Source organism: Papilio xuthus, unplaced genomic scaffold, assembly GCF_000836235.2.
Source record: "Papilio xuthus unplaced genomic scaffold, Pxut_1.1 DF825946.1, whole genome shotgun sequence".
Classification (NCBI taxonomy): Eukaryota; Metazoa; Arthropoda; class Insecta; order Lepidoptera; family Papilionidae; genus Papilio; species Papilio xuthus.
The window spans coordinates 5,904,283-5,930,572 of NW_013532703.1; the positions used below are offsets into that span (position 1 = coordinate 5,904,283).

Below are 26,290 nucleotides of genomic sequence, written 5' to 3' on the forward strand. Positions count from 1 at the left end.
AATATAATTTATTTTTTGATTGATCTTCTCAATTAATATTTCGTTTTATCTACTACTAGCATACATGCGCTAAGTACGTAGTTGTTATTCTAGAGTTCTTTGTAGATATTTCCTTGGTCCTACAACTATTATTTGTCTTTATAATATAAATCAAAAGAATCACTAAAAAGCTTTGAAGTCGAAATATGAAATACTTATAAATACTTTTAATTATGTATTATTTAATATCTAAATGAGTGCTATAGTTAAAAAGCTTCAGATTAAAAAAATTATATTAGGCAATAATTTAAAACTGTTTAACGACTGTATGCGGTCGACAGTTGACACATATTTTGGCGCGCACTGCTCGCACGTGACGCCATCTTTTGTTCAATTCGTTTCGCTTTCCATTCATTTATTTGTTACGCCGATTTTGTTTTGTCATAATTATATTTATTATAACATTTTGTTTAGGGCTAGATCTTTGTTGCAGTAATAGCCGATTTTATGCTTTGGTTTAAATTTATTCAAATGTGACACGGTCGCTTAAAGCAATATTTTTTAAAACGGATTTAATAAAAGTTTTGTGGCAAAAAAAATCATAAAAAAGTGAGATTTTGTTATTTCAAAATGTTTTTTTTAAATATAGTAGTGTCGCCATCTATCGTCCAGTAGAAAAAATAATTGAAAAAATATCGACATCTATTGTTGAAAAGCATAAAGTAATCTAATTATCTTGGAGTAAAAATTTCTTATAATAATCCGTCGTGGTCTTAAGTAATAATTTGATTATTTCAAACTTGTCATAATTTGTGAAATATAATCAAAAAATTGTGTTTTAACGTATCGATAAATGAGATACAAAACATTGGTTTTATGATTTTCTTAAAAGATGGCGTTGAGGAAACAATAAAGTCCCAATATTAAAATGTGTATTTTCAATAAAAAAAATCTAGGTCATCTAGAAATAAATTGAAATTATTGTGCCATAGTCCAATTCTAAAGTAATAACTAGACGTAAAGTAGTATGTCCGATTAAAAAAATAAAAAAGGGATAAAAAATAAACACCAAAAGTATCGAAACAAGCATTTATTAATTCAATATTCATATAATAGCTAATATACAAAACATTATATTCACATGTCTACTACAACGCTCACTTTGGTCAAATCTGCATCAACAAAAAAGAGAAACCAAAAGAAAAAAAACTTAAAATTTCTTTATCAATTACAATTTACATTGAGAAATGTTAATTTTAATACATTTTTGATTCTTAACACACCGAAATACTAAAAACTAAATACAATAATGATTTTAATTATGATTTTTATACTATTCCAATATATATAGTCGACGAAATCGACTAAAATCAGAATAACTCAAATGAATGCAATTAACAGATCACAAATTTTTCCATACTAATAGTTCATTATTCTTTAGTTCTAAGTAATATTTTATCAAATGTTTTTTTTTTATAATTTACGTTAAAATAAAAACCAAAAATTTAGACTTTACTTTTCCTTTACAGTAATTTTTCACTGCTTAAATCGGTTAAATCACTAAGTAAGACCCTTAGTGGGGCAGATAATTCAATAGCACTTTTATATTATAAAATTCTACATTTTAAATTGTTAGAAATGGAATATTTCGAACTGCCAAAAGATTTCCATTGAATAATTTCTAGAAATTTCGATTCGACTTGACCGTTGTTAATTTGACAAGCATTTATATATAAATGTAATACAAAATACAATAGAAAATGAATTATTTAAGACTGAGATCCATATCCCTTATAAAAAATTTCGTCAACCCACCTTGTAGGTCGATCTTTTTACAAACTATAATGTACTTAAAAAATTAATTTATAATGCCACGAGTATTTGTGTAAAGATGCCAATAGATAACTAACTTACCGTGGGTTTTTGACATCAAAATAAAACATATTGTTATCTCTATTTCGTCAATGATGAAATCAAGGGATGACGATATATTTTATACAGAATATTTAGTCTCGGAAACCCACTTTCACCGATTAATCGTCTCCAGTAAGACCAGGATAAGAGAGAGTCTAAGGGACCGAGATATTTTTCTAGCTTATAGAGGTTTCCCTCTAACCAGTTTCTCGCTTATGGAGGTCATCCGTCGGGACCGGACAATGACTCGCTTATAGTTTCTCACTTATCCTGGTTCGACTGTATTATAACATATTGTCATCTATGAAATTCTTTTTGATAAAACAGATTAAAATATGTATTAGAACAAGTTACACGGCGATCGAAACTCATTGTTAAGGATATTCATCGTACCTCACACTTTCACGTTTCCAACTTTAAATACAAATTTTCGTGACAAATATCAAACTAAAAATTAACCTTAAAAAAATTAACTTAAAAATGTAATTATGTATAATAACATTAAATATTTTAACAAATAAAAATGATTAATTAGGGTGGGTTAAATCGGAGTACAAGGCACGGTTAAAAACTTACAAAATACTTTAATAAAAATGCTCGTTTATATTATGTTAGGAGACAAGAAAAAAACTATTTTAAATCATACAAAGATAATGAACAGGAACGTTAAAAATTAGCAATAATTTGAGAGATGACACAAAAAATCACGTGACTATTTTAGATTTTTTTTTAATTCACATCCCTACGTCAAAGATATAGTGCGACAAACTTATTCGGTCCACTAAGAGGTACTGGTCGCGAGTCTGTCGGAAAATATGCAAACACACAGGCATAGACAATGACAAGACAAGACAGGATTTTGTGACAGAGGGCGCTAATAAGTTTCATTTTAATTTAATTTATGGCCACAAGGTCACATAAGTATGTCGCACTATACCATAGATTAATTAGATGCAGACAACATTTTACTTGTTAAAAAAATTCAAATATATATAAACGTTAAAAGACAATTAATGCTTTAAATAACGTATTAAGATTGAAATATAAAAACTTACATACATTTTAACACAAATGAAGGCTAGGATATGTTTTTTTGAACACAAACTTAAATTTCCAATAATTTGATCAGAAAAACATTTAAAAAAAACCGGTTTATGTATTTCTTTAGTATTAAACAAATTATATTTATTAAAAAACTTGGCTTTATATATAATATTACATTTAAATCTATACATAGATTATAAATACTTTCTTATAATAGCTGCATAGAACCAGATTAGGAGTTGTATATATTTTTATCATAAAGTTTATTTATATTTAAATGATCCACTTAATGTCTCTGAGTGTGATACATTTAATATAAATATACTACGACAAAAAAATATACATAAACTTAATTATAACTTAAAATTAACTCATTCAAACAAATATCACAAAGGCTAAATGGAAGAATCATACAAATACATATAAATTCGATTATTATTAGTAAAAGAAAGCACATACAATCACATATATATATATTTTTTATATTTTAAAGGCACTTATTTATGTCATTTATACTTAAGTCATTAAAAAAGAAAGTAAATTCGCAAAAGGTTTTTTTTATGGTCATTTATTGTCTTAATCTGTCATGTCACCGGTTAACTGTCAACTTAGTCATTTTGTAATCCGTCTAGAAATATTATAAACTCGACATATTTAGAATTATACGAATTATTGATAATTTTACGAATACTAATAATTTATAAAGTATTAATTTCAGTTGTTTTTTTTTAATAGATTAATTAAATTTGCTCTAAATATCATTTATATAGACAGATTACAAAGTAACCATGTTCACAATCATTCACAAATAGTGACTTCACTTAGTCTTGTTAGTTAATTTCACAATTATTTTGTGCGCTGTACTAGTCAGTATGACGTCACAGGACTGAGGGTTCAAGTTACTGGGTACTAGTTCTATTTGACTTCATACAGAAAAAATTGAGTGGTCACATTTGATAATTTCAATGAAAGTTTACTCTCTGTCTACCCTTTTTAGTTACAAGTCACAATTGTGCTTCAAACTGATTGTTATCAAACCCAACATTAAAGCTCTTTGACTATAGAACATGCTAGTCTAAGAGCCAGCATATTAAATTCTGATATTCGCGGGAGATAAAGAAATATAGAAAATTTAGACACAAAACAAATTGAGAACTCATTGTTCCTTTTATTCTATATAAAGGAATGTGTGCTTTTGACAGGTCCTGTCATTAAATAATCAAAGTTCATGTTAAATTAAACCATTTTAATTATCGTAAGTTCAGTAGTAGTTATATGTTAATTATTATTGTTCATTTTTGTAGGGAGTCAGTTTTGTTTAAGAAGTTATTTTATGTATATCATAGTATATTAGGACCACCTCGTCAATAAAAATACACGTAAATTGGTCCAGCAATGTCACGGATATATCTGTTTTCAATATATATATTTATTTATATAAATATTTTGTATTTTTGTATATTTAATGTGAATACTTGACCTGCTCCGTGTTTCGATTTTCAGAAACTCGATTTTGTTATTTTAATTCTCTTGAATATGTTGAACATCAGTTTTCTATATGAAAATAATAAACAAAATTATAAAAAAATGTGTTTTTTTTTAATTTCGTTATATTTCGAACAAACTATTAGTATGTAATTACATTTCTATATTAGAATGAAGTGTTTTTTTTAATTCGCGTCTATAAATACTAACCGTTATGTTCATTTTATATAGTATACCATAACTTTATAAAAATATAACACTATAAAATTATTTTTTAACTTTTTTTTTTGCTTTTCTTCAAAAAAGAAATCTTGACATAATAAAAGTTAATACGTTATGAAGGGTAGACAGAGATATCCACTTGTCATCAAAGACATAAATGTGAAAAAAGTCTATTTTATAGCCATACACCAAACTTAACATAAAAATTAACGTAAGAATTACTATTACTATTAGCATTGTAAATTATTAAAAAAAAAGTGGTATAAAATTATTTTACTTTTCCATTCCTGATATGATCTTACATAAACTCTATCTATATTGTCAAAGAAAATAGTGAAAAGACATATTTTTGGAACATCGATGAACTATGTTAGTCACAATAAGATTTACTTCGGAAAATGTACAAAAATAGATATGTAATATTAAATTATTTATTTCTCCAAAAATAGTAAGGCATACATAGAATCCTGGTATTAGTTTGGAATATAATTAATAAATAATATATTTAGTAACAGTCAGGTTTAAATCCTCTTACCCCGTTTGTCTGTCCGTCTGTCTATCCTGATGGGAGATGTAACAGATTTGATAATTTCAACAATTTGCGAGTCAAAGCGCGGCGAGTGCAGACGTTTCGCGGACCTCGTTCTGAACTTTGCTGATTCTTGATTCGTTACAACTGGTGTTAATGATTTTATACATCTGAAATTAAAACATTTTATAAATATATTTTGATGAATCTTCTATAAAGTAACAATAACACATAAAAATTGTTGTATTAATTACATTATTTAAAAGTCAAAAACAGTTGAACATGTTTGGCTGAAAATTGACTAACTCACCGCTGGTTTCTGAGACCAAAATATCTGTATGAAACATCTCACCATCCCTGTCATTATCTTGGACTAAACAGAGGTAACAGTATGATTTGAATGAAGATTTTGGTCTCAGAAACCCACGATCACGAAGATTAAGCATGTTCTATCCATTATGACGTCCTATAGCCTAATCTAAAGAATCTATTTTGTCGAGTTTATTTCTAAGTATAGTTCTTTTCAAATATTTTAGCGGTCCAAAGTAAACTTCACACTAGAAACTGCGGGTCACGCGATGTGCCGAGCTGCCCAGATATCAGAATACAAGTATACAAAGATTTATTGATATAAAACATTACCTGGCGGCCTCCTGCAGCCTGCGCGTGAGCAGGTCGTTCTTTTGCCTTGCGGCGGCGAGCTCGCGACGCAGCTGCGCCTTGCTCTTGTTGCCGGCGGGATGCAGCAGCGCGTGTCGCCGCAGTCGCGCTGCTGACGGCCGCAACATCGGCTCCGGGTCCACCATTTTCTGATACGTTACATGTTTTTGTCAAATTCTACTATATAATACTGTTTTTGATTGATCTTTCCTAGCTAGAATCTTCCAGTCTTCAAAATCCAGAAGTTATGTAACATTTTAACTTTTCCATACTAGCTTAGCTTAACGTAATGAATAATTACGGGTCTATACCAGTGGTTCCCAAACTTATTTTGTCTACTGCCCACTTTGAGAATAAACATTTTTAGCGCCCCCATATTTTCACATATTAAAATATATAAAAAACCACTATAACTTCAAATTAAATTAATTAATTATTGTGACCTATATATGTATATTAACGGAGAATTCTAAAGGAAACTTTTACTATAACCCGCAACTTGACACCTGCAGCGCCCACAAGGGGGCGTTATCGCCCACTTTGGGAAAGACTGGTCTAAATGAACAAAGAAATACAAACTTTTAACAGTTCATTAAACTCCTTGGAGAGATTGGGCAGATGAGGCAGCTTGCCGTCCCTGTAGTCATGCCACTGCTGGCCGTTCTTAGGCAGCGGCCCGCCGCCCCCGGCCTCGAATAGTGTCAGACCTACAATATTACATACATATATAATACATACAAACACGGATAAGCTAGAAACATTTACAATATAGAATATCCGGTCAACACGGACGACCTACATAAGCGAATTCTGTTAAAAATATCACGGTCCCTTTAGTCTATGTATTAAAAAAAATTGTTAGCAATTTGTTTCATTTATTAACTAGTTGTCGCCCGCGACTCCGTTTGAGCGAAATTTAAAAAAAAAACATAAGTAGCCTATGTATTCTTCTATGTTCTATATGTATGACAAATTTCATCGATATACATTGAGCCGTTCTGAATTTACCTTCAAACAAACATCCATCCATCTAAACATTCGAATTTATAATATTAGTAAGACTTTACAGCTCCAATTCGATAATATAAAGCAAATTATTCTAGATCTAGCACAAAAACATTAAAAATAGATTTATAAATACTAAGAGTAACCTAACAAAGTGTACTGATTATACTAAAGTTATAAATTCTCTGCAATAGTTACCAAACGCAAAGATGTCAGCTTTGGTGAGATGTGTGAAGTCCTCCTGCAGCACCTCCTTGGGCAGGTAGCGGCAGTCACCCTCTTCCACCAGCGGCGAGGACACGCACGTCACATGACCCAGGTCACCTATACAACAGCATAGCATATAATTATTTATATCTACAATATGTTGCACAAACTAGCTTTTGCCTAAAACGTCATCCGCGAAATATTAAAAAAAAAACAATAAAAAGTATGTTTGTCTCCTGATTCTTTGTTACCGACAATTTTCAGCCAAATCAGTTTAGCCGTTTAAAACTTAATAATAAGCCTATGTGTTTATATGTGCCAAATTTCATCGAGATCCATTGAACCATTTTGGAGATACCTTCTAACAACCATCCATCCATACATTCAAACATTCGCATTTATAATATTAGATATAACTAACCAAGTTTATATATATGCTGTGGATGCTGCGGCGTGTCGTCATCATCGTAACCATCATCAGAGTCCGGTGCTGTGAACTGCTCGGCGCGACACACGAAGATGTTCCCCGGCTTCACGTCCATGTGCACCAGCTGACGCGAGTGGATGTATCTGCATACATACACATACATAAATATATACATATTAAACATAACATTTTAGTGTAAGAAAAAAAACATGTAATTATCTTGAAAAATATATGCAAGTATGAAAACATCGTGAGCAACCAGCACTTATCTGCAAAGAAATTCAAAGATATTTGTGAAGCCAAACCGCACTGACCCGGCATGGTTGACTATTGCCTAGTCACCCATAGTTTGCTTAGACTTTAGCCTCTCAGCGATGTTATGAGCTGATGACCTAACTACAAAACCAGACTTTACCAGTCATTTGGATATAACTACTACTAAGCATATTAAATATGCAGTTCAGCACACTAACTCCTGTCCGATAAGGGCAAAAACCCCAAAAATCCAAAAAAAAGTATACTAACGCCAATCCCTCAGCAATATGTGCAAGTAGAAGCAGCAGTTCGGGCTCCGGCAGTGGACCTGCTTCCATCATCTGCTGCAGAGACCCACCGTCGCAGTACTCGTTCTGGATTATCATGTGCCCGTCCTCCGCCCACGCTGAGTAATATCTATTGGCACAATACACAAATTATTAAACAAAACATCAATAATAATATGTAAATTAAAAAAAACTGACATAAATGACACTTCACTCGTAAACTAGCTGTCACCCGCAACTCCGTCTGCGCGACATTAAATAACTTAGTAAATAGCCTATGTTCTTCTAGACTAAGTACTACATTTGTGCTTATTACTTCATAAAGATCTGTTAAGCCGATATGGAGATACTTTCAAACAAACATCCATGCATCCATATAAACATTTGCATTTATAATAAGATGCAATTCCGTTTTTTTCATACGACATCTATAAACTCTTCATCCATATTTTTAGTCATTATTTAATTGCACATTAATATATTTACTATGTTAAATTTCAGTAGTTTATTTATGGTAATATTATTCATGATATGTTACCTCACAACATGGGGATGCATCCCAAGTACTGCATGTGCATACACCTCGGTGAGAGCATTCCGTTCAGCAGCGGAGCCCGCTACGGGGCGCAGCGAGCGCTTTAGTGCGTACACACAGCCATCAAGCTTGTTAACGCAACGGCTCACTTCACCGAACGAGCCACGACCTATCACCTCTTGTTCCACAAACTCAACACTGTAGCGAGGGATGTTTGAATCCTGTAACAAACATATTTATTAGTGACTGGTTGTCCACGCAGTATTAAAAAAAAGTGAATAAGTAGCCTATGTGCTCTTCCAGACTGTTCTAAATCTATGTCAAATTTCAGCGAGGTTCATGCAACAGTTCTGGAGATACCTTCTAACAAACATAAATCCATCCAAGCATACTTTATAAATGTATTAAATAGAAAATGTTACGATACATACTCTCATTCTCTTCGCCGGCGGCAGTTCAGGCGACTGTCCCCATGTTGGTGTTTTAGACTGGCCTCGGTTATTCTGGTTCATTGCTTGACCTGTGTAAAACAATCAATATTTTGGTAAAAAAGAATCACATTTTGTTTATTATAACATAAACTTAGTAGTAAAAATATATAAAGATAAAAAAGGCTCTGACCGAAAATGTCAGGGGTGAAGGCGAGGGCGGCTAAAGCCGCTCTCATTAAAAAAAAAAATTATTAAAGCATATATATAGGGCTTTGTAAATACAAGATCACCATTAATATCTACTGTAATTTAGAATATTAAAGCATGAATACTGGCAGACATCTTGGTACAACATAGGCACATCTAATTTTCTATGTAGATTTATGTAAACATGCTCAAGGTTTTTTTAATAGAAGGTGGCAAGTGGCCAATAAATTAACAAAACCACTACCTAAAGACATCTATAATGACTAATTTTGTCTCTAGCACTAACCTTCAGGTGTAAATGGGTTGATATTAACAATTGGTCTCCTGACTCTAGAGTCATCCAGGTCTTCAGGGAGTAGGCTTCCGAGCGCGCTGTCGTCGTCTCCAGACGGCGGGTGCAGGTGGTGACTGGAACCTGATGGTACACCTGCAATTTTCACATCATCATACCACATTGTGAAGATTTACATCTCTTAAGATATTCTACCACAAGAAGAGACAAAGGAAAATATGGAGAACTGATCCCCAACTTTTGCTCGTCGGAGAAGCACCTCAAGAAGTAGAAGAAGAATATATTCTAAGAGTAATTTGTCAGATGGGACAATGGAAAGACAAAGATTTAAATATTTGTAGATAGAATTAAGACATATCATACCTGTAGGGACACATAGTTTCGGTGGGAATAGCTTAGATCTCAGTGGACGGTGGGTTGGTGTTGAACACTTTTCCAGCAAAGCCTTTGGTGTGTGGGGTGTGTCAAATAATCTGCAAACAAATACATGTTATATTTTAAAATAATGAAAAAAATTAAACCATTCTATCATTAAAAAAATTAAATTAGAAATATAATGACAGAATAAATTCAAAATCACATGTAACTTCTAATTTTGGATACAGGATAAAAAAATGTGATACTAAAGATTCTTTTTGTCCATTCAAACTCACCCTAAGGGTGATAAAACTCACACAAGCACAAGTTGTATTCATACAACACCTGAAGCATTCTTTAGAAAAAACCTTAAAGGAATTCTACACAATAGAGTATACACCTTAAGTTTATCCCAAAAAGTTCTTATTCCTTTAACCTAAAATACCTGCTCACAACAAAACATTTTTTTTTCTAAGATATAAAATTAACCTTACTTATGCAATAAAGATTTCCAAAACGATTTCATAATTCACTACTCAATAAAAGACTCTATTTCAAATGCTAAAAGTATCAAAATTGCTTGATAAGTGAAAGTATGCTTTTACATGTTAAAATGCAAGGAAAACCGAGCTTTAACGTGTTCTACGTGAGTTGAATTCCGAATATTTCGTTACATCAAGGTGTTTGTTGTAAGATGTTTTTATCGTGAGTGTGGGCGTATTTTTTTCGCCTAGCAGATGTCAGCTGTTCAATCATATGTTTGTTCTTTAGTGTGGAATAACTGTATTTCAACTGATTTTAACTGAATTTCTCATACTGCATGTGCTAAGAAAAAAAATCTGAACTATTGTGTGTATGTTGTTATAAATTTTGCCATATTATCAAGGAAAGCTAATTATACTATAATTTTTTAATCTTAAAACCTCAATACATGGACAAAATTTGTAATCAATGCATTTAGGTGTTAAGGTGGATAAATAATAGTGTTTTCTAGAGCAGTTGTATGTAATGTAACCTTCTTACGAATGATATATAATACAAGCTGTCACCCACGACTCCATCCGCACAGAATTAAAGAAAACTTAATTAGTAGTGTAAGTGTTCTTCTACATCTGTGCAAAATTCCAGCAAGATCCATACAGCTGTTGTGGAGATACATTCAAACATCCATCTATCCATAAAACTTTTGCATTTATAATAAGATAGGTAAAAGTAGTTTCCAAAACTAGGACAAGTTGCTCTAGTCTATTCTCACCTTTATTAAAGTTAACTTATAATTATTAAATGTAAATAATTAAGTGACAATCGAACTTAATATTATGTGTATACTCAATGCAAATATATACAAACTAGTTTAAAAATATAACTTATAGAAAGTTACCTTTGCTAATTTGAATTCCGTAATCCGCCTATCATAAAGGTCATAGGTGTTAGAAAGTGTTGCAAAAAAACAAGTCAAACAACATACAACAAGGTCAACAATACTTGCTCAACAAGTTGTTACAAGCAGATTTCCTTGTCAAAACATGTTGTTTGTTTTTAGGACAGGTTGTAACATGTATTTTTTGGAGTTATAGGATGAAGATACTAATTTCAGTATATTTTTAAAAATTGTTAAGACATATATACCAATATGTTTATTAATTAATATAGTTTTCTGTATATTTATTACTATTTCCGGTATATAATATTATTAGATAATAGAATATTATGATTTCGTAATAGTTTCCATGAACTTTTTTCAGAGAGATTAGATTATTTTTTTTCTTAATAACAAATGAAATCACCAATATTAATGTTTATTAACTCCTAAACGTATCTTGTTTGCTCATTGTCTTAATTAAATCCATAATTGATATAGGATAGACTCTATCCCGTATCTATCTTTTATTATCTCTTACGTAAACTCTTAAGGATGTGTACATAGTGTGAATCTTTAGTGTCAAATAAATTACTAATAAGGAAAGCAAAATTTCACCTTAAAATACTTTAAAGCTTACTTTCTTATACAATTAAATTGTTTCAGTCCTGGACAGGGCTAAGTTTGTACTTGATTTATAAAAGAAAATAAAATATTGAAGTATTTAAAATGGAGGTTAGATATACAGTTCTATCTTTCTAAAAGACTAGGTTTTATAAAAAGAAACAAAGTAATGATGCATGAATACATTAATTCTGTAGTAGGTCCTCAAGGGAAAAAAGATAAAATCTTACAAACATGACAACTAAATGTCTGTAAGTGTGTCAATGGGCATATAAGCGAGTGCATATATTGAATACAATATGATCTATAAATTTTGGAATGGCATGAACAAAAGGGATTATGCTCAATCAAAATGATGTTTTCATATTAATCTGACACAAAGTACGGTATAAAGTATATGAAAGTCTCACAGAAACAAATAGCGAAAGTTAACAGTAGCCATTAAAACTTTTAAAACCATTTGGACAAGATCTAAAGATAACTTAACACCTGCTAACAAAAACAAAACAACAACACATAAAAAGTGTAGCGTTAAAAGTTAAGATTTTTTGGTTTCTGAATGGTGATTTCTTTTACATAATCGTGGTATTTTATACAGGGATGGAAGACAACGAGGTGACGCAAACTTACCTCAAAGCTCTAACCCTTCTATAAGGCAGGTTGGGTGATTCCGGAGCAGACGGTTCATCTCGTATAACATCATCATCCAAGTTAAAATCCAATCTCCTGGGCACTTTAGATGCCGGTATTGGACTCAAATTTTCAGAAAATGAGTTATATGAATCCGACATTTCACAAGATGTTTCCACTGATAACTCCGAAGAATTATGGTTGTTGTTATAACCCGTCTTCATTCTGTACCACTCACTCATTGTTATTTACACATATAATTCACTTACAATATCAAATAATTAAAATCTTTAGTTTATTTCTTAAAAGCAAACAATGCGCACTTTCACAAATTCCAACGATATGGCGGATGACGCATAGCACCTGGTTAATGGCGTGGCCAATCACAGTTAAGTATTTAGCCGGTAACATGAATACGTCAATTCTATTGGCTGCAGTTATTTTTTTAAATAACGATGTCAAGTGATGAATTGTAATTGGTGGAATATGGATGCGTTCACGTTTTTAGTTTTTTCTTAAATTCTGTAGGTTAAACTATTTTCATTGCAAAAATAATAAAAACAGGTATCGATTAGGCAATCCTTCAGCTGGCATATTTTTATTTTTTTTGCTTCATTGTTAAGAAACATCTTGAATTTATTATTAGTAGGAAAAACTGCCCCATTTATATTCCGAGAAGCTGAACAATAACTGAAACAAAGAAAAATATAACCTAGAACACAAATAGGATTAATTTAATCCTTTTAAATCAAAACATAACATGTGATTTTACTGTTTAGTTATCTATCAAAATTTATTTAATCTTTAGTTTTTAATTGTCACTTGTTAACAACTGATTTGTCAAACAATGTCGAAGTCAAAACATCTACACATATACGTCATTCAATTTGCTATTGTGTGTTCTTTGGTGCTCATTTTTTTTCTTAAATTATCATAAGTTTGATTTTTATATAATAGTGAAATGAAATAATTTAAACGCATAAAATAATGCACTGGATAGTATTTTATAGCATTATAAATCTTCATACAAATTAAGCGATATGGGTGCCTTTAAGCTGCTGAAGTTGTATTTATTATTTGTTATTCCTTTTTCTTTATGCCAAGAAAGAAAAAGTGATGGAATAACATTTCATTACAATAATACGTGAGTACAAATACTTATTTTAAATTCTTAATGAAACTAACTATTGTTTACGAACTATTTTAGGTACTAAAGAATTAAAATGTTGTGTGCTACTTGAAATTAGATATAAATTTAGGACATGGGCCTTGATAACAATAAGAATAGCACAAAGAACAAGGGATACCATGATTACAAAAAAAAGGGATTATAGTCCTTGTTTAGATTTTTTAAATATGCCTTCATTGATTTCACAATAAAAATTTATATGAATCATAATATTTAACATGTTTTACTTATACAGTATCTTTGTAATAAATATCTATATTGATAACATATAATTTCCTGCTTTAGGTATATTATGTAGTCCAGTAAAACTAAGATAATGTTTATCACAGGATATAAAGTACTGCATAGTGTTAACATACTATGATGATAAACAGATGACATGGAATTTTAAATATCTACTCTAAAAGTTTAGTAGTGCATTCCAATGAAAAACTTAAAGATTGTAAACCAAAAAAGGTTGTGTCTGACCAGTTGATCATTTAGTATCATAACTATCGCCATCAGCTCACTTTGTCTCCACTGAGGGGCTTTGAACCTACCCTAAGTTAGGGATAACTAGGCCATAGTCAACCACACTTACCTAGTGCGGATTGACTACACACATGAAAATCATTGGAACATGAAGGGATATGAACCCAGGACATGCAGATTGCAAGTCATGCGCTTAACCCCTGAGCCACTGACCCTTTTAGTATATACTACAATCATAGTAAATAAACAATACATATTAGCTAGAGTCAATAATCTTTTAACATGGACATTAAATTATTATCTCTGTTATTAACCTTTTAATTGGCAATACAAAATGTATACAAAGATGTGACTTTTCTTTTCTTATTATCATGTCTATTGATAGTTTAAAAATATAACAATGATATAAAGTTAATACTTTCTTGTTTATGTTTCGGTCCTTTTTAAAATTAATATTTATGATGTGATAAATGAATACATCTTAATTAAAGTCTCACTCAGGTGTAATCGGTCATTATAAGTGCCCTTTAGTGTGAATTTAATATAGTAAAATATACTTATTATTACTTAATAACTCTGCTATACAGTTTTCTCATCCATCCATCTAAACATTTGCATTTATAATATTAGTAAGTTTAGTAAGATACCATATACATTTATATATCATATTTCTAATATAATACATTTCATAACCAAAAAAAATAAAAATATACAAAACATATTATATTAAAAATAGAACACCACCGGCTGCGGAAACCCATGACTCAAACAACCAGTGGTCAGGGCTGCAGAGACAGGAACCTTCTCACGATGCGCGCAGTTTCTAGGATAACTGCCTTTTGTATCAGGCCCTTAATCCAACTGTGTAGCGAGAGCTTCTTGAGATGTTGGTCGAAGCTCTAAGATTAAGCTTAGTAAGATTATTTTTATAATTCCATGTTGAAGTCACAAAAGCTTGTGTATGATGTGGTTTTATTTTGTTACAGATACATGTATGGAGTGTCATACATTGTAAATGTTAGTAAAAATGACGAGTACATCATGGAATTTGCTGGGGTGAGTCTGAGAATTTTTTTTTAATAGGAGAAGGGGGCAAACGAGCAACGATTCGCCTAATATTATTTGATTCGACGCCCATGGACATCCGCAACATCAGAGGAACTGTAGATGCGTTGCCGGCAATTATATTTGACCTTTTTTATATTAAAAAGAATCTTCTTTTAAAGAACATAAGGTTCAAATATAACATGCATATATTAGCAATATGTATGTTAATTATTCCTTGAAATTTCTTATTTGTATGTTTGCAAGGACCAAGATGCATATGACACTCCGGCGCGTGTGACAGTGGCGAGCGACTTCGCTAATGGCACCTATCCGCTGTTCATTACTGCAAGACAACAAAAAGGTAAGAAAAAGTGTTAGATTTATTATGAAAAAAAGAACTCATAGGGTTGAGTGTGAGTTGTAATTAAGTAAAGTGACCTTTCTTTTTCTTTCTATCCTTCAAAATTATATTTCAAATTTACATAGAAAGATTTCTGGTTGTTTTTGTTCAAACTAAAATAAAATGTGTCCTTTTTACTTGAGTAAATCAGTAGTCAATGTGTAATATGTTTTTTGCTTGTATGTTTTTTATTTATGTGAGTTTGTGAACAAATGTATGATTTTGACGAGTAAAATGTTCGATTCTTATTCTTCCAGTGAGTTATAGTCAAGTTTTTTGGCATTTTTTTAGCAAATAGTTTTTGTCTTGTTAAAATTTACTCTTAATAAAGCCTATGTACTCTCTCTCAAGTTAGAAAATTAGGTTTGATATTTTAATTTCATAGACTACTAAAGCTGTTGCCGTTGAGGTTTGTATGACTATCCTATTCTTGGCAGGAGTATTCTCATGGCAGCTACCAATGCTGGTGCAGACACCACTCCAGTTGGAACAGTTCAGCAACATATCGCGTACACTCTGCCCACATAACAACATATTTTCACAGGATGAGGACACGTGTGGTGAGATATAAATAAAATACTGGCCATGTGGGATAAAAAAAATAGTCACCTCTTAAAATCCACTAATCTCTATAAATGGATGGGTTATTGTTTCGAAATGACAGTATTTTTTTTGTTCCGGTTCAAACGAATTTTCTGTAATTTAATTTTATCTTTATTAGTTCCAATCCTCACCACCGCTACTAACCATAACCGTCAGCGCCAAATTTGAAAATCGAATAGGCACAAAATACCACGGCTTATAGTCTGTCCATATATAGAGGTCAGTTTTAACGTCATACTAAAATAGATTTTCTTATGTTTTATAATACTGTAAACAAGCATAAATCGTATCTTCAAAGCTGTTGTTTTTGAAATATTTACAAGTTAACAAAAAAAAGTTTCGTTGCAATCGCGAATTCAATCTTGTGAAAGTAGTTAGTCATCTAGAAAATAGGCTATAGAAACCGTTTTACCGTTATAATGGTTTTGTTTTGTAAACCCAACAATACCGAACAATCGTATTTATAAAACATTCGCTATTAGTAAATACAGATTAGTAATACGAAAAGTAGACGAGATAAAGAACAGTTTTCAGTAGCGAAAAAAAAACGTAACTTTTCTACGTAATGCTTGAAGGTTTTTTAGATCGTTTTTATAAAGTTAAAAATCTATTCGAGCTGTTAATATTGTTGTTTTCTGTTTGTCCAATGCCGCTTAGTCAAAGGAGACAGAGTCTACTGTCCACCCCTGATACGTATGATTTGCATTATGTTTACACGCGTCTTATATAAATAAATCTATTTACTTCAATATATAGCTTTTGTCCACGTCCACGCGAAATTAAAAAAAAAACAAATAGCCTATGTATCTTTCTAGACTATGTTCTAGATCTATGCCAAATTTCAATAAGATCCATGCAGGCGTTCTGGAGATACCTTTTAACAAATATTTAAATCGCATTTAAAATATTAGTAAGAAAATAAATTAGGTTAACTTATGTAAGATTGCAGTTGTAAAATGTAGTTCAATTTCATAGTAAGTTAAATTAAAAAGGAAGCTTAGTAAAAGTAACTTTTTTTTTACGTAAAACTGAGTTTTCTTTGATATATTAAGGATTAAATGCAAAGAACAATTTCTAGTTATATTTAACACACGTAAAATGCCAAAAATGCACCGTTTTTAAACAATTAACAAAGATATAAAAAAATATATAAATTTGTTTATAGATTTAACAACTCTACCGCCACCTATCGTACATCTGACTACATCATCGCCTGATCCTATCAGCGTCACAATTGTAGTGGAAACAGTACAAGATTTTTACATAAAATTAAACAAAGAGACGTATTTAAATAGTACCCCGAGTCAACCGAAATATTACTTTTATCCTTTCGATCAGGAGCCAAACAAAATGGTAGATTTAACAACGCAAAGTATTAAGAAAAAATATATGTGTAATAAAGAATTAGATGATTTAGAGAAGAAAAAACTAGATAGATATTTTGTCCAGAGTAATATAGAACGAAGTTATGGTTGGTTTTCAAGACCTAAAAGTGTTATCGTTATGATAGAATCTGATGATGATATTTGTGCTGTTGTTTCCATACAAAATATATCGGTAAGTTCTTTTTCGTATAAAAAAAATATATGTAGCCTATGTGTTCTTCCAGACTCCTCTATGTCATCATCGAGATCTGTTAAGCCATTCTGGAGATACCTTTATGCAAATATCCATCCATCTAAACATTCGTATTTATAATATTAGTAAAATTTTATGAAGTTGTGATTTAGGAGTAGTAGTAGTAAAAAGTTAATATTTGGGAGTTTCCCATTTAACATTCAAAAATGAAATACCACGACCGTACAGATAGATGTCAAGTGGAAACAATTCCGTATACAATCTGTTGAGTGTGTTTACAAAAGGATGGGAGGAGAAAGTGGTTTGGACAGAGGATGGGGGCATATAGGAAGGGGAAACATTCTGTACGTCTCTCCCTCGATTAAAGGCAACGCATATGCAAGGATGTCTGTGGGCGCTTCGTTATTTCGGCGAAACCAGGAGGAAGCTGTCTCGTTTGACAATTGATAATATTTTTTTTAATTTGTCAATTATTTATAACTTTTTATGACTCTCTGTATGTAATTTTCAGTGTCCAGTATTTGATAATGAAAGAGATATATTATATGATGGATATTATTTGACTATGACGAGACGAGGCGGTATTACTTTGACGGTAAGGAATTCTCAGATTAAATACAGTCTAACAAAAGCTAGAATGTATTCGATATCGTTCTCGCCTATAGATGTTTCTCTTTTACTTAAGTTTCTGGCTAATTTGCACTGTAATTTTTTTGCAAAGATTGTCTCCGAATAGTCCCTTGGGGTAACACTTTGGTTTTTTAGCACTAGCTGACGCGTCCGTCCACGAGAAATTAAAAAATCTTAATTAGTAGTCTATGTGTTCTTCAGACTATGTTCTACATCTATGACAAATTTCAGCGAAGAATTCCATGAAGCTGTTCTGGTGACACCTTCTAACAAACATACAAACATAGATCCAAACACTCGCATTTATAATATTATAATTATTATTAACAACCTTTTGGAGTATCACAGCTCTGCTTCTTGTCTTAGCTATTTTATTACGTTTTTAATTATCTTTTTTCCACTTACAGCAAGACACGTTCCCATTAGGTTTCTATATAGTGTTCATAGTAAAGACGTCAGATGCGGATTGTACCGCGGTGACTGGCAATGCCACACTGCCGCGCATGGCACGTATGCTCGGGTGGCATGACTCTAACATCAATGTGACATCAGCTGACGGCAGACTGAAGCAGTTCAAGTAAGTGTACACTTAGTATTCATGTGTTTTCTTATACATTAGTTTGTAAGTTAAATTTTAGTCTTCTCCTTTCCACATTTTTCCTTATAAAGGATTGGATTATGCCAGGGAAGGGGATGCATAGAAGGGGATCTTTTTCAAATGACTAACAGGGAAAAATTCTAGTGAGTCAACGTATATTTAACTTTTTAAACGACCGTTAATTCGTTAAAAGAAAAAAGACTCTTTGTTTAATCCTTCTACAGAAGAAAATTACTTTTCGTTCCTCAATTTTATGTTTTAAAGCATTATTTCTTTTAGATTCAAGATAATCCAGACGATATCGTACCAAGAGTACGTGGTGGCAGCAGTGGCAGCTCTCTGCTTCTTCCTTTCCTTCTACGTAGCATTCCTCATAGCTCTCGTCTTCCAGAGGAACACAACTCCTGACTCCACAGTCACCAGCCAGAGTGAAGGTCAGTAATTTTCACACTAAATTAAACATAATAAAGCCATCTGTTTTAGGTGCCGTAGGCGAGATTTTTGATGCGACCTTTTTAGTTGGAGGAAATCTTCCAAAGATAGAGTTTCTTAGGGGGGACTGCAGGCGCCCCTTTATGGCCAGCGCCCTGGGCGGTCGCCCTACCTGGCCCTACTCTAACCTCGCTACTGTATCAATGCTTTCTAAGTTACTCTACATTTTTTTGTTTTATTCGTAGAAGGTGGTATATCGACTGTATTGCCTCGCGGCAGTAAAGAGCCGTTAGCAAGGCGGAGACGTACTGTGAACACATCTGAAGGTAGCGGCAGCTATCGTCATAATGCGGGAGATGACGCACAACCTAGAACAACTGGTGAGTCCCAAACACAAACCTTAATCTACCTACACTATATCTTCCTTTGATGTAATCATCTTTCTTACATCTTCTTTAAGTCCTATGTAGTCTTTTGAAATATAACAAAACTAGCTGTCGCCCGCAACTCCGTCCGCGGAAAATTAAAAAACTAACTTAATTATCAGCCTATCTGTTCTTTCAGGCTATACATCTATGCCAAATTTCAGCGAGATCCATGCAGCCGTTTTTTGAAATACTTATTAAGTTATTTATTTTATTAATAGTATTAGTACGATAAATTCTAATTATACGTTTCTATAGAATAACTGAATTATAAAGATAATTGTCGGTATGGTTATTCGTCGTGGGTTTCTGAGACAAAAATCCCCGTAACATACTTATATCTCAGTTTTGTCAAAGACAATGACAGAGGTGACGATATATTTTATACAAAGGTTTTGGTTTCAGAAACCAACTGTCAGTCAACTAATTACAGAAATAAGGTCAAGTCCTATCATTTTGACTAAATATGCTTATATTTTTGTGATAAATTCTCGCTATAGATCGTAGCTCCAGCTCAGACACGGAGTCTGACTTTGAGGACACAGCGACTGTTGAAAATGGCGATTATCTGCAAAGTGGTAGATTGTGTGTGGCCAATCTTTCTAGGTAAGCTTTTATTATTTACTAAAGTAAATATAATTGTCTATATCTTTCTCTTTTTTTATTATTTATTGTTTTAAAATTATAAAATATGATAAATTTAATTTGGACCTAGAATGCAACCTTGTGGAACACCTTGAGTTATTATTAAAATACATGTTTTAAATTTAAATATATCGTATTTATTATGTTTTATATAATTCTATATATTATCAGAAACTATTTAGACATGATTTTTTATCAGGAAGTTTATTTTAAAATCCTTATATACGTGATCAAGTATATCAAATGCCATACATAAAACAACTTAAGTAATAAATTTACATTAACACTCACTGTCGCACGCGACTCAATCCGCGCGGAATTAAAATAACTACTAGTCTATGTGTTCTTCCAGACTATGTTCTACATCTATTTCAAATCTTAGCGAGATCCATACAACTGTTCTGGAGATACCTTCAAACAGCATCCATTTATCTAAACATTCGCATTTATAATATTAGTAAGGATAAACTTTATTATTCGTTTCGTTTTAAAACGAATCTTTTAAATTTTTATTGATTTTAATAACTAGAACAAATTTGATTTGATTGATTAAAAATGTGTTATATTTAACAGATGTCGTCCGCGCGTGTTGTCTGCGCGATCCAAAATGTATTTATGGAATGTGCTGACTGTGGCTATCTTCTACACGCTACCTGTCGTGCAGCTTGTCGTCACCTACCAGCGTGTAAGTAACAGTTTTATATCATAATGTCACCAATTTAACTCCCTGACTATCATAATGATAGTCATTATCACGTTACTATGATAGACTATCATGTTTCTATCTAATTCTAGTTTTGGGGTTTATGGATTTTATTCTTTGATACAGTTACTAAACCAGTCGGGAAACCAGGATCTGTGCTATTTCAACTTTTTGTGCGCGCATCCACTGCTGGTGTTGTCTGACTTCAACCACGTGTACTCCAACCTGGGCTACGTGCTGCTCGGCGCGCTCTTCCTGCTGCAGGTGTGGCGACGTCATCAGCGGCATCGCGCTGACACAGCACGAGAGGTATGACACACCCCTTACACGATAACACACGCCCACCGCACTATGCCTATACGCCTACTTCACGCCCAATTGAACCATATACCACGCCCCAATGCACCACTCGCTACGCCAGAACTACATGCCACGCCCCACTCACTACACGACACGAAACGCCACGCCCCATTGTGTAACAAGACACGCCCCATTTCATACCATGACACATAACAATAACACAGCAGCGACACCTACCAGACACAAGAACTACTAACCAGTGTCAAAGAACGAGAAATGTTTGTAATAAAGAGATCTTCCAATTAAATATGTACTTGATGCAGAAGGAGATGGGCATCCCGCAACATTTCGGGCTGCTGTACGCGATGGGCGTGGCGCTGGTCAGCGAGGGTCTGCTCTCCGCCGCGTACCACGTCTGTCCCAACAGCATGAACTTCCAGTTCGGTACGCCTCTCATCCCCACCCTCCACTGACACTTGTGTGTGTTATAAATCACCAGTGTGTTGTAAATCTGGAGAAATGTGAAATAGTGTGAAGATACTTGAAAAAATTTAAAATAACTGCAAAAAGGATAAAAAATGGTAAAACCGAATTCGGAAGAAATTTGTCGTGACATCTATCGTAATGTCTTAATAAGTTCAATGTTATATTTTTTCGTACTCAGGTGGCATTTAGTTAAGTAACTGTTTCCATTGTACACAGACACGTCATTCATGTACGTGACGGCGGTGCTGTGCATGGTGAAGATCTACCAGGCCAGACATCCAGACATCAATGCGCGCGCGCACGCTACATTCGGCGTGCTCGCGCTCATCATATTCATAGGTAATATAATTACGAATTTTTAATAATTATCAATATTTTTAGTATATCCAGAAATAAAGGAAATGAGACATAACGTTCAGAGAAAGAGAGAAAAATAGAGAGGCTTCTGGAAAAAGTGGGAGAAAGAAAGAAAGAGAATGTGTCCCTGTGAAGTCTTGTAAAGCTTAGCTTTGAATAACCACGTGGTGTTTGTGCAGGACTGGTGGGAGTGCTAAACGCCAACTTCTACTTCTGGGTGGGGTTCACGGTGCTGCACCTCTTCACCTGCCTCGTGATGACCTTCCAGATATACTACCTCGGCAGGTTCAGGTTTGGTAAGTTGTTCTTCGTTATTTATTCATTTATAAAGGCTTTGGAATATACTAGCGCCATCTACATTTAATTAACAAAAACTATACATGGCTTCACTAGAACTGGACTATAAAATTACAAGGTTTGTTTGTAATTTGTAAAATAGCCAGTCTGTGTGTCTGTTCGCCAGGCCGCGTTTGTTATAATACTTGAAACGGCAAACTATTTTGACGGGATTCATGCGACGCCATATTGGCTAAATTATATTTGACCACTAGTCAAGTGAATAAAACTTGATTTATACTTAATTTTTTAATATATTTAAGTACGTTTTTATGTATTAGATTGTGGCGTGTTGTGCCGTGCTGTGCGCGAGGTGGCGCTGCGGCCGCGCGCTGCGGTGACGCCGGCGCGCTGCGGCCGCTGCGTGCTGCTGCTGCTCGCTAACCTCGCTAACTGGGCACTTGCTGCATACGGGTACACCCACACATATACTCAACTTAATAATAAATTTGGATGAAATTTGGTATAGATGTAGGACACTGATAGGAAAAATAGAAGACTTAACGATCATATTTTTGGGTCTATTATCCTATGTGTATTAATTATCAGCTCGTCAATAACCTCAATCAATTAAAACACCTTAAAAAGCGCGATAATTCTGTGTTAAAATTGTTCTTCAAATATATTCTTTAGACATTTTTAAAATTTATTTAATTGTAAATATAATTTTTGTCTGTGTAGTGTGGCGCAGCACAGTCGTGACTTCGCATCTCATCTGCTGTTGGTGTTGATGAGCAACTTGTTCCTCTACACACTGTTCTACATCGCTATGAAGTTATTGCACCGCGAGTCCATACGCTGGTACAGGTAGGCATTACCGATATTACCCGAGTTAGTTCCGCTAATTGAAAATAGATGGCGTTGTTTCTAATGTTAAAGTATCTAAAACTTACTTATTCAATTTTGATACTAGATGGCGCTTTTATTTATTGTCAAATATTTTAAACTTTTTTTCAGTTGGGTGTTCATCGCGCTGACGTACTCGGTGTGGTTCGGATCTAGTTATTTTTATCTGGACCTCAGCACCAATTGGGCCGTGAGTACATAATTTTAATTCTTTTATTTAGTATCATACATAATAGAAGTCTAATTTAAAATTAAAGCTGCAGGAATTAGCTGACTATCAAACTAAGAGTGTGTTAATTAACAATCGTAATGTTTCCGTTCAGTTGACTCCGGCGCAGTCTCGGCAGAGCAACAGAGTGTGCTCTCTCCTAGAGCTGTACGACTCGCATGACGTGTGGCACTTCCTGTCCGCCACCGCCATGTTCTTCTCCTTCAACATGTACCTCACCATTGACGACAACCTCGCTGACGTTCCCCGCACAGATATCATGGTCTTCTAGACAAGAACTCGGTCTACTCGGCAGTAATATGGTCTACTGTGGTCTATTACACTAAAAACATGTCCTGTTAGATTGTGATAAGCTCTACTGGACAGACGTGGACTACTGGACGGCTATATGGTCTACTAGACAAGCATATGGTCTACTAGATTATGACACGGTCTACTAGATTTCGGCATGGTCTACTAGAATAGGACATGGTCTACTGGACGGCCACTTGGTCTACATGATTACAAAATGTGAACACGGTTTTCTAGACCATGCCGTGTATTTAGAAACCATTTTCATTCTGTTAAATTGATTTAAAAAACTGTCGTATGATCTCAAAATAATAAGAGTTATAATTGTTACAAATTGGCATCTTGCGCTTGTCCATCGGCTTTCGCCCGCAGTTAACGCGTTATCAACGCGTAGATGTCACGTATTGGTCGCTACCAAACCTTGTTTTTTAACTTTAAAAATGTCAAAGTATATTTGTAAAGAAGTGATAGTTATTGAAGCCTTATTAAATAATGAAGTTATTGATTATTAAAAAAAATCTACGATAGTAGAATTCACTCTAGTAATATTATTAAATGTGTGTAAATAAATAAATTAGTCATATAAATAAGATAAAAATTGTTATTCCAAATCATTGGGGCAAAGTTTTTTTTCATCCATTTTCATGCGATTCATGTTTATTTTATTGACAAAAGGAATTGATATTATTTGTGTTTTGACAATTTGATACGGTACTCAAAAACTTTAGTAATATAGTTTTTAATATATTTGTATGTATATAAAGTGATATTAAACTGTCATATTAAGATTATTGTAAGTCATTCATGTTCTACATTTAGAAATTATAACTTGTGAGATATTGAGTCTGTACAGTGGGTTTCTGAGGCAAAAATCTCCATTTAAAATATTATATCTGCTTTCTCTAACGATATGTTTTATAAAGAGATTTTTTTCTCAGAAACCCACGGTAAGAGGCATTACTGGTTTTAACTAAAGTACACATTTTGGATAGAGAATAAAATTATATATTTGACTGTATTACAAAATTGAGAATAAAATATTGTCTCTGGTTTTTATAAAGAAAATTAAGGATAGAAATATTTCTATATAAATGTTACGTAAAAAGAGTTCTCAGTTTGTAAGTTTTGTGTAATTGAATTTGTACCAAAGAGTCGGTTATTCTTGAAAATGTTTGTAATTCTTAAATATTCAGTGTTTTGTCTATGATCCATTAGTTATTTGTGTGGAACTAAGTCTATGTTACTTAAGACAAATATATTTTGAGGTTACATTAGACAAAGGAGCTTTATACTTCATCACATAAACATAAGTCTAATAAAATATAAAAATAGCAATAGTTAATAGAGATTGCACACCAGTATGTTATATTTTTATGAAAAAGCCATGCATTAATCTTCAATAGAAATGTTGGCTTAAATGCCATGGAGTAAATCTCGCGCTCTGTGACGCGGGAACCAAAACATGACAACCCTTTTATATTTTAATTAAACGTTAAAAAAGTTAAAGTTTTTATGTAGATAATGGCTGAAGATAATAAGATTGTGTAAATAAAATTGCTTTTTATAAATAAAAAAAAAACAATTATTTCATCCGCATCCTAACTGAATTAGAGAATCCTTGGACGTTTTATCGCGTAATCTTCCTATAACTACAAAAATTACCAGACTAATAATCTTACTAATATAAATCTGAATTGATATATAAACACGGCTAAACACTCACGTGTATACGTCCGGTGGCGGCACCGACTAGTTTCGAGCCCATCGGGGGCCCTTCATCAGGATGAGTGGTACTGGTATTATTTCGCGGACAAGGCCCTCAGCTCACTCGCGAGTGAGTGTTTAGCCGTGTTTATATATCAGTTTAGTATAATGTCTCGCGAAAGTTTGAATAATTTAATAAATCCGAATGTTTAGATGGATGGATGGAGTTTGACGGTATCTCCAGAACAACTGAACGGATCCCGATCCTGGAATAACACATAGACTACTAATTATGTTTTTTTTTAATTCCCCGCGGACGGAGTCATGGGCGACAGTGTAGTATATTGTTAAAATTAAAAGGATTGTGGGTAAATAAATGTACATATAGTTTTGATAATACATTTAATTGTGTATAATCGGTATAATTGGCCGCTACACTACTGCAAGCCGGTCGCCTCGCCTTAAAGCTCTCTTTTACAATAAAACGGGACAAAGTCAATAAAACAAAAGCAAACAATAACAAACTATTTAAACAGATCTTTGAGTTTTATCTACATATTGTCATCTCCT

The 26,290-nt window shown here is 33.0% G+C and overlaps 2 protein-coding genes across 5 annotated transcripts; one reads left to right on the forward strand and one right to left on the reverse strand.

The window, feature by feature from the left end:
* Positions 1-3,666: 3,666 nt before the first annotated feature.
* LOC106124818 (wee1-like protein kinase 2) lies at positions 3,667-12,819 on the reverse strand. Of its 2 annotated transcripts, XM_013321796.1 has the most exons (12): positions 12,451-12,819; positions 9,843-9,952; positions 9,474-9,614; positions 8,981-9,069; positions 8,553-8,770; positions 7,998-8,144; positions 7,467-7,615; positions 7,037-7,162; positions 6,413-6,540; positions 5,816-5,982; positions 5,180-5,343; positions 3,667-4,491 (listed from the first exon to the last, which is right to left on the reverse strand). In XM_013321796.1, the coding sequence occupies exons 1-12, from the start codon at positions 12,690-12,692 to the stop codon at positions 4,484-4,486; spliced, it is 1,689 nt and encodes a 562-aa protein (XP_013177250.1). In that variant the 5' UTR covers positions 12,693-12,819; the 3' UTR covers positions 3,667-4,483. The 2 variants fall into 2 exon arrangements, with proteins under 2 accessions (XP_013177250.1, XP_013177249.1); XM_013321795.1 differs by lacking the exon at positions 3,667-4,491 and having other exon boundaries at positions 4,874-5,343.
* Positions 12,820-13,316: 497 nt separating this feature from the next.
* Positions 13,317-24,561, forward strand: LOC106124786 (SID1 transmembrane family member 1-like). Of its 3 annotated transcripts, none has more exons than XM_013321752.1 (19): positions 13,317-13,594; positions 15,097-15,166; positions 15,422-15,518; positions 15,995-16,117; positions 17,518-17,717; positions 18,250-18,333; positions 18,776-18,945; positions 19,246-19,400; positions 19,644-19,778; positions 20,324-20,429; positions 21,042-21,153; positions 21,298-21,480; positions 21,795-21,915; positions 22,174-22,296; positions 22,494-22,610; positions 22,932-23,064; positions 23,332-23,457; positions 23,608-23,686; positions 23,820-24,561. In XM_013321752.1, exons 1-19 carry the CDS (start codon positions 13,491-13,493, stop codon positions 23,994-23,996), a joined length of 2,415 nt encoding a protein of 804 aa, XP_013177206.1. In that variant the 5' UTR covers positions 13,317-13,490; the 3' UTR covers positions 23,997-24,561. The 3 variants fall into 3 exon arrangements, with proteins under 3 accessions (XP_013177206.1, XP_013177205.1, XP_013177207.1); XM_013321751.1 differs by having other exon boundaries at positions 13,318-13,594; positions 17,326-17,717; positions 23,820-24,560; XM_013321753.1 differs by lacking the exons at positions 13,317-13,594; positions 15,097-15,166; positions 15,422-15,518; positions 15,995-16,117 and adding an exon at positions 16,784-16,853 and having other exon boundaries at positions 17,326-17,717.
* Positions 24,562-26,290: the final 1,729 nt, after the last annotated feature.

Excerpts from the sequence above, each read along its gene's own strand:
- LOC106124818 (XM_013321795.1), bottom strand. The coding sequence starts at position 12,692 with ATGAGTGAGTGGTACAGAATGAAGACGGGTTATAACAACAACCATAAT. Across the intron at positions 9,070-9,473 it reads CAACCCATTTACACCTGAAG|GTCAAGCAATGAACCAGAAT; the intron begins GTTAGTGCTAGA and ends TGTTTTACACAG. Across the intron at positions 6,541-7,036 it reads AGCTGACATCTTTGCGTTTG|GTCTGACACTATTCGAGGCC; the intron begins GTAACTATTGCA and ends GTAATATTGTAG.
- LOC106124786 (XM_013321751.1), top strand. The coding sequence starts at position 13,491 with ATGGGTGCCTTTAAGCTGCTGAAGTTGTATTTATTATTTGTTATTCCT. Across the intron at positions 19,401-19,643 it reads AGTCACCAGCCAGAGTGAAG|AAGGTGGTATATCGACTGTA; the intron begins GTCAGTAATTTT and ends TTTTATTCGTAG. Across the intron at positions 21,481-21,794 it reads GCGCTGACACAGCACGAGAG|AAGGAGATGGGCATCCCGCA; the intron begins GTATGACACACC and ends TACTTGATGCAG.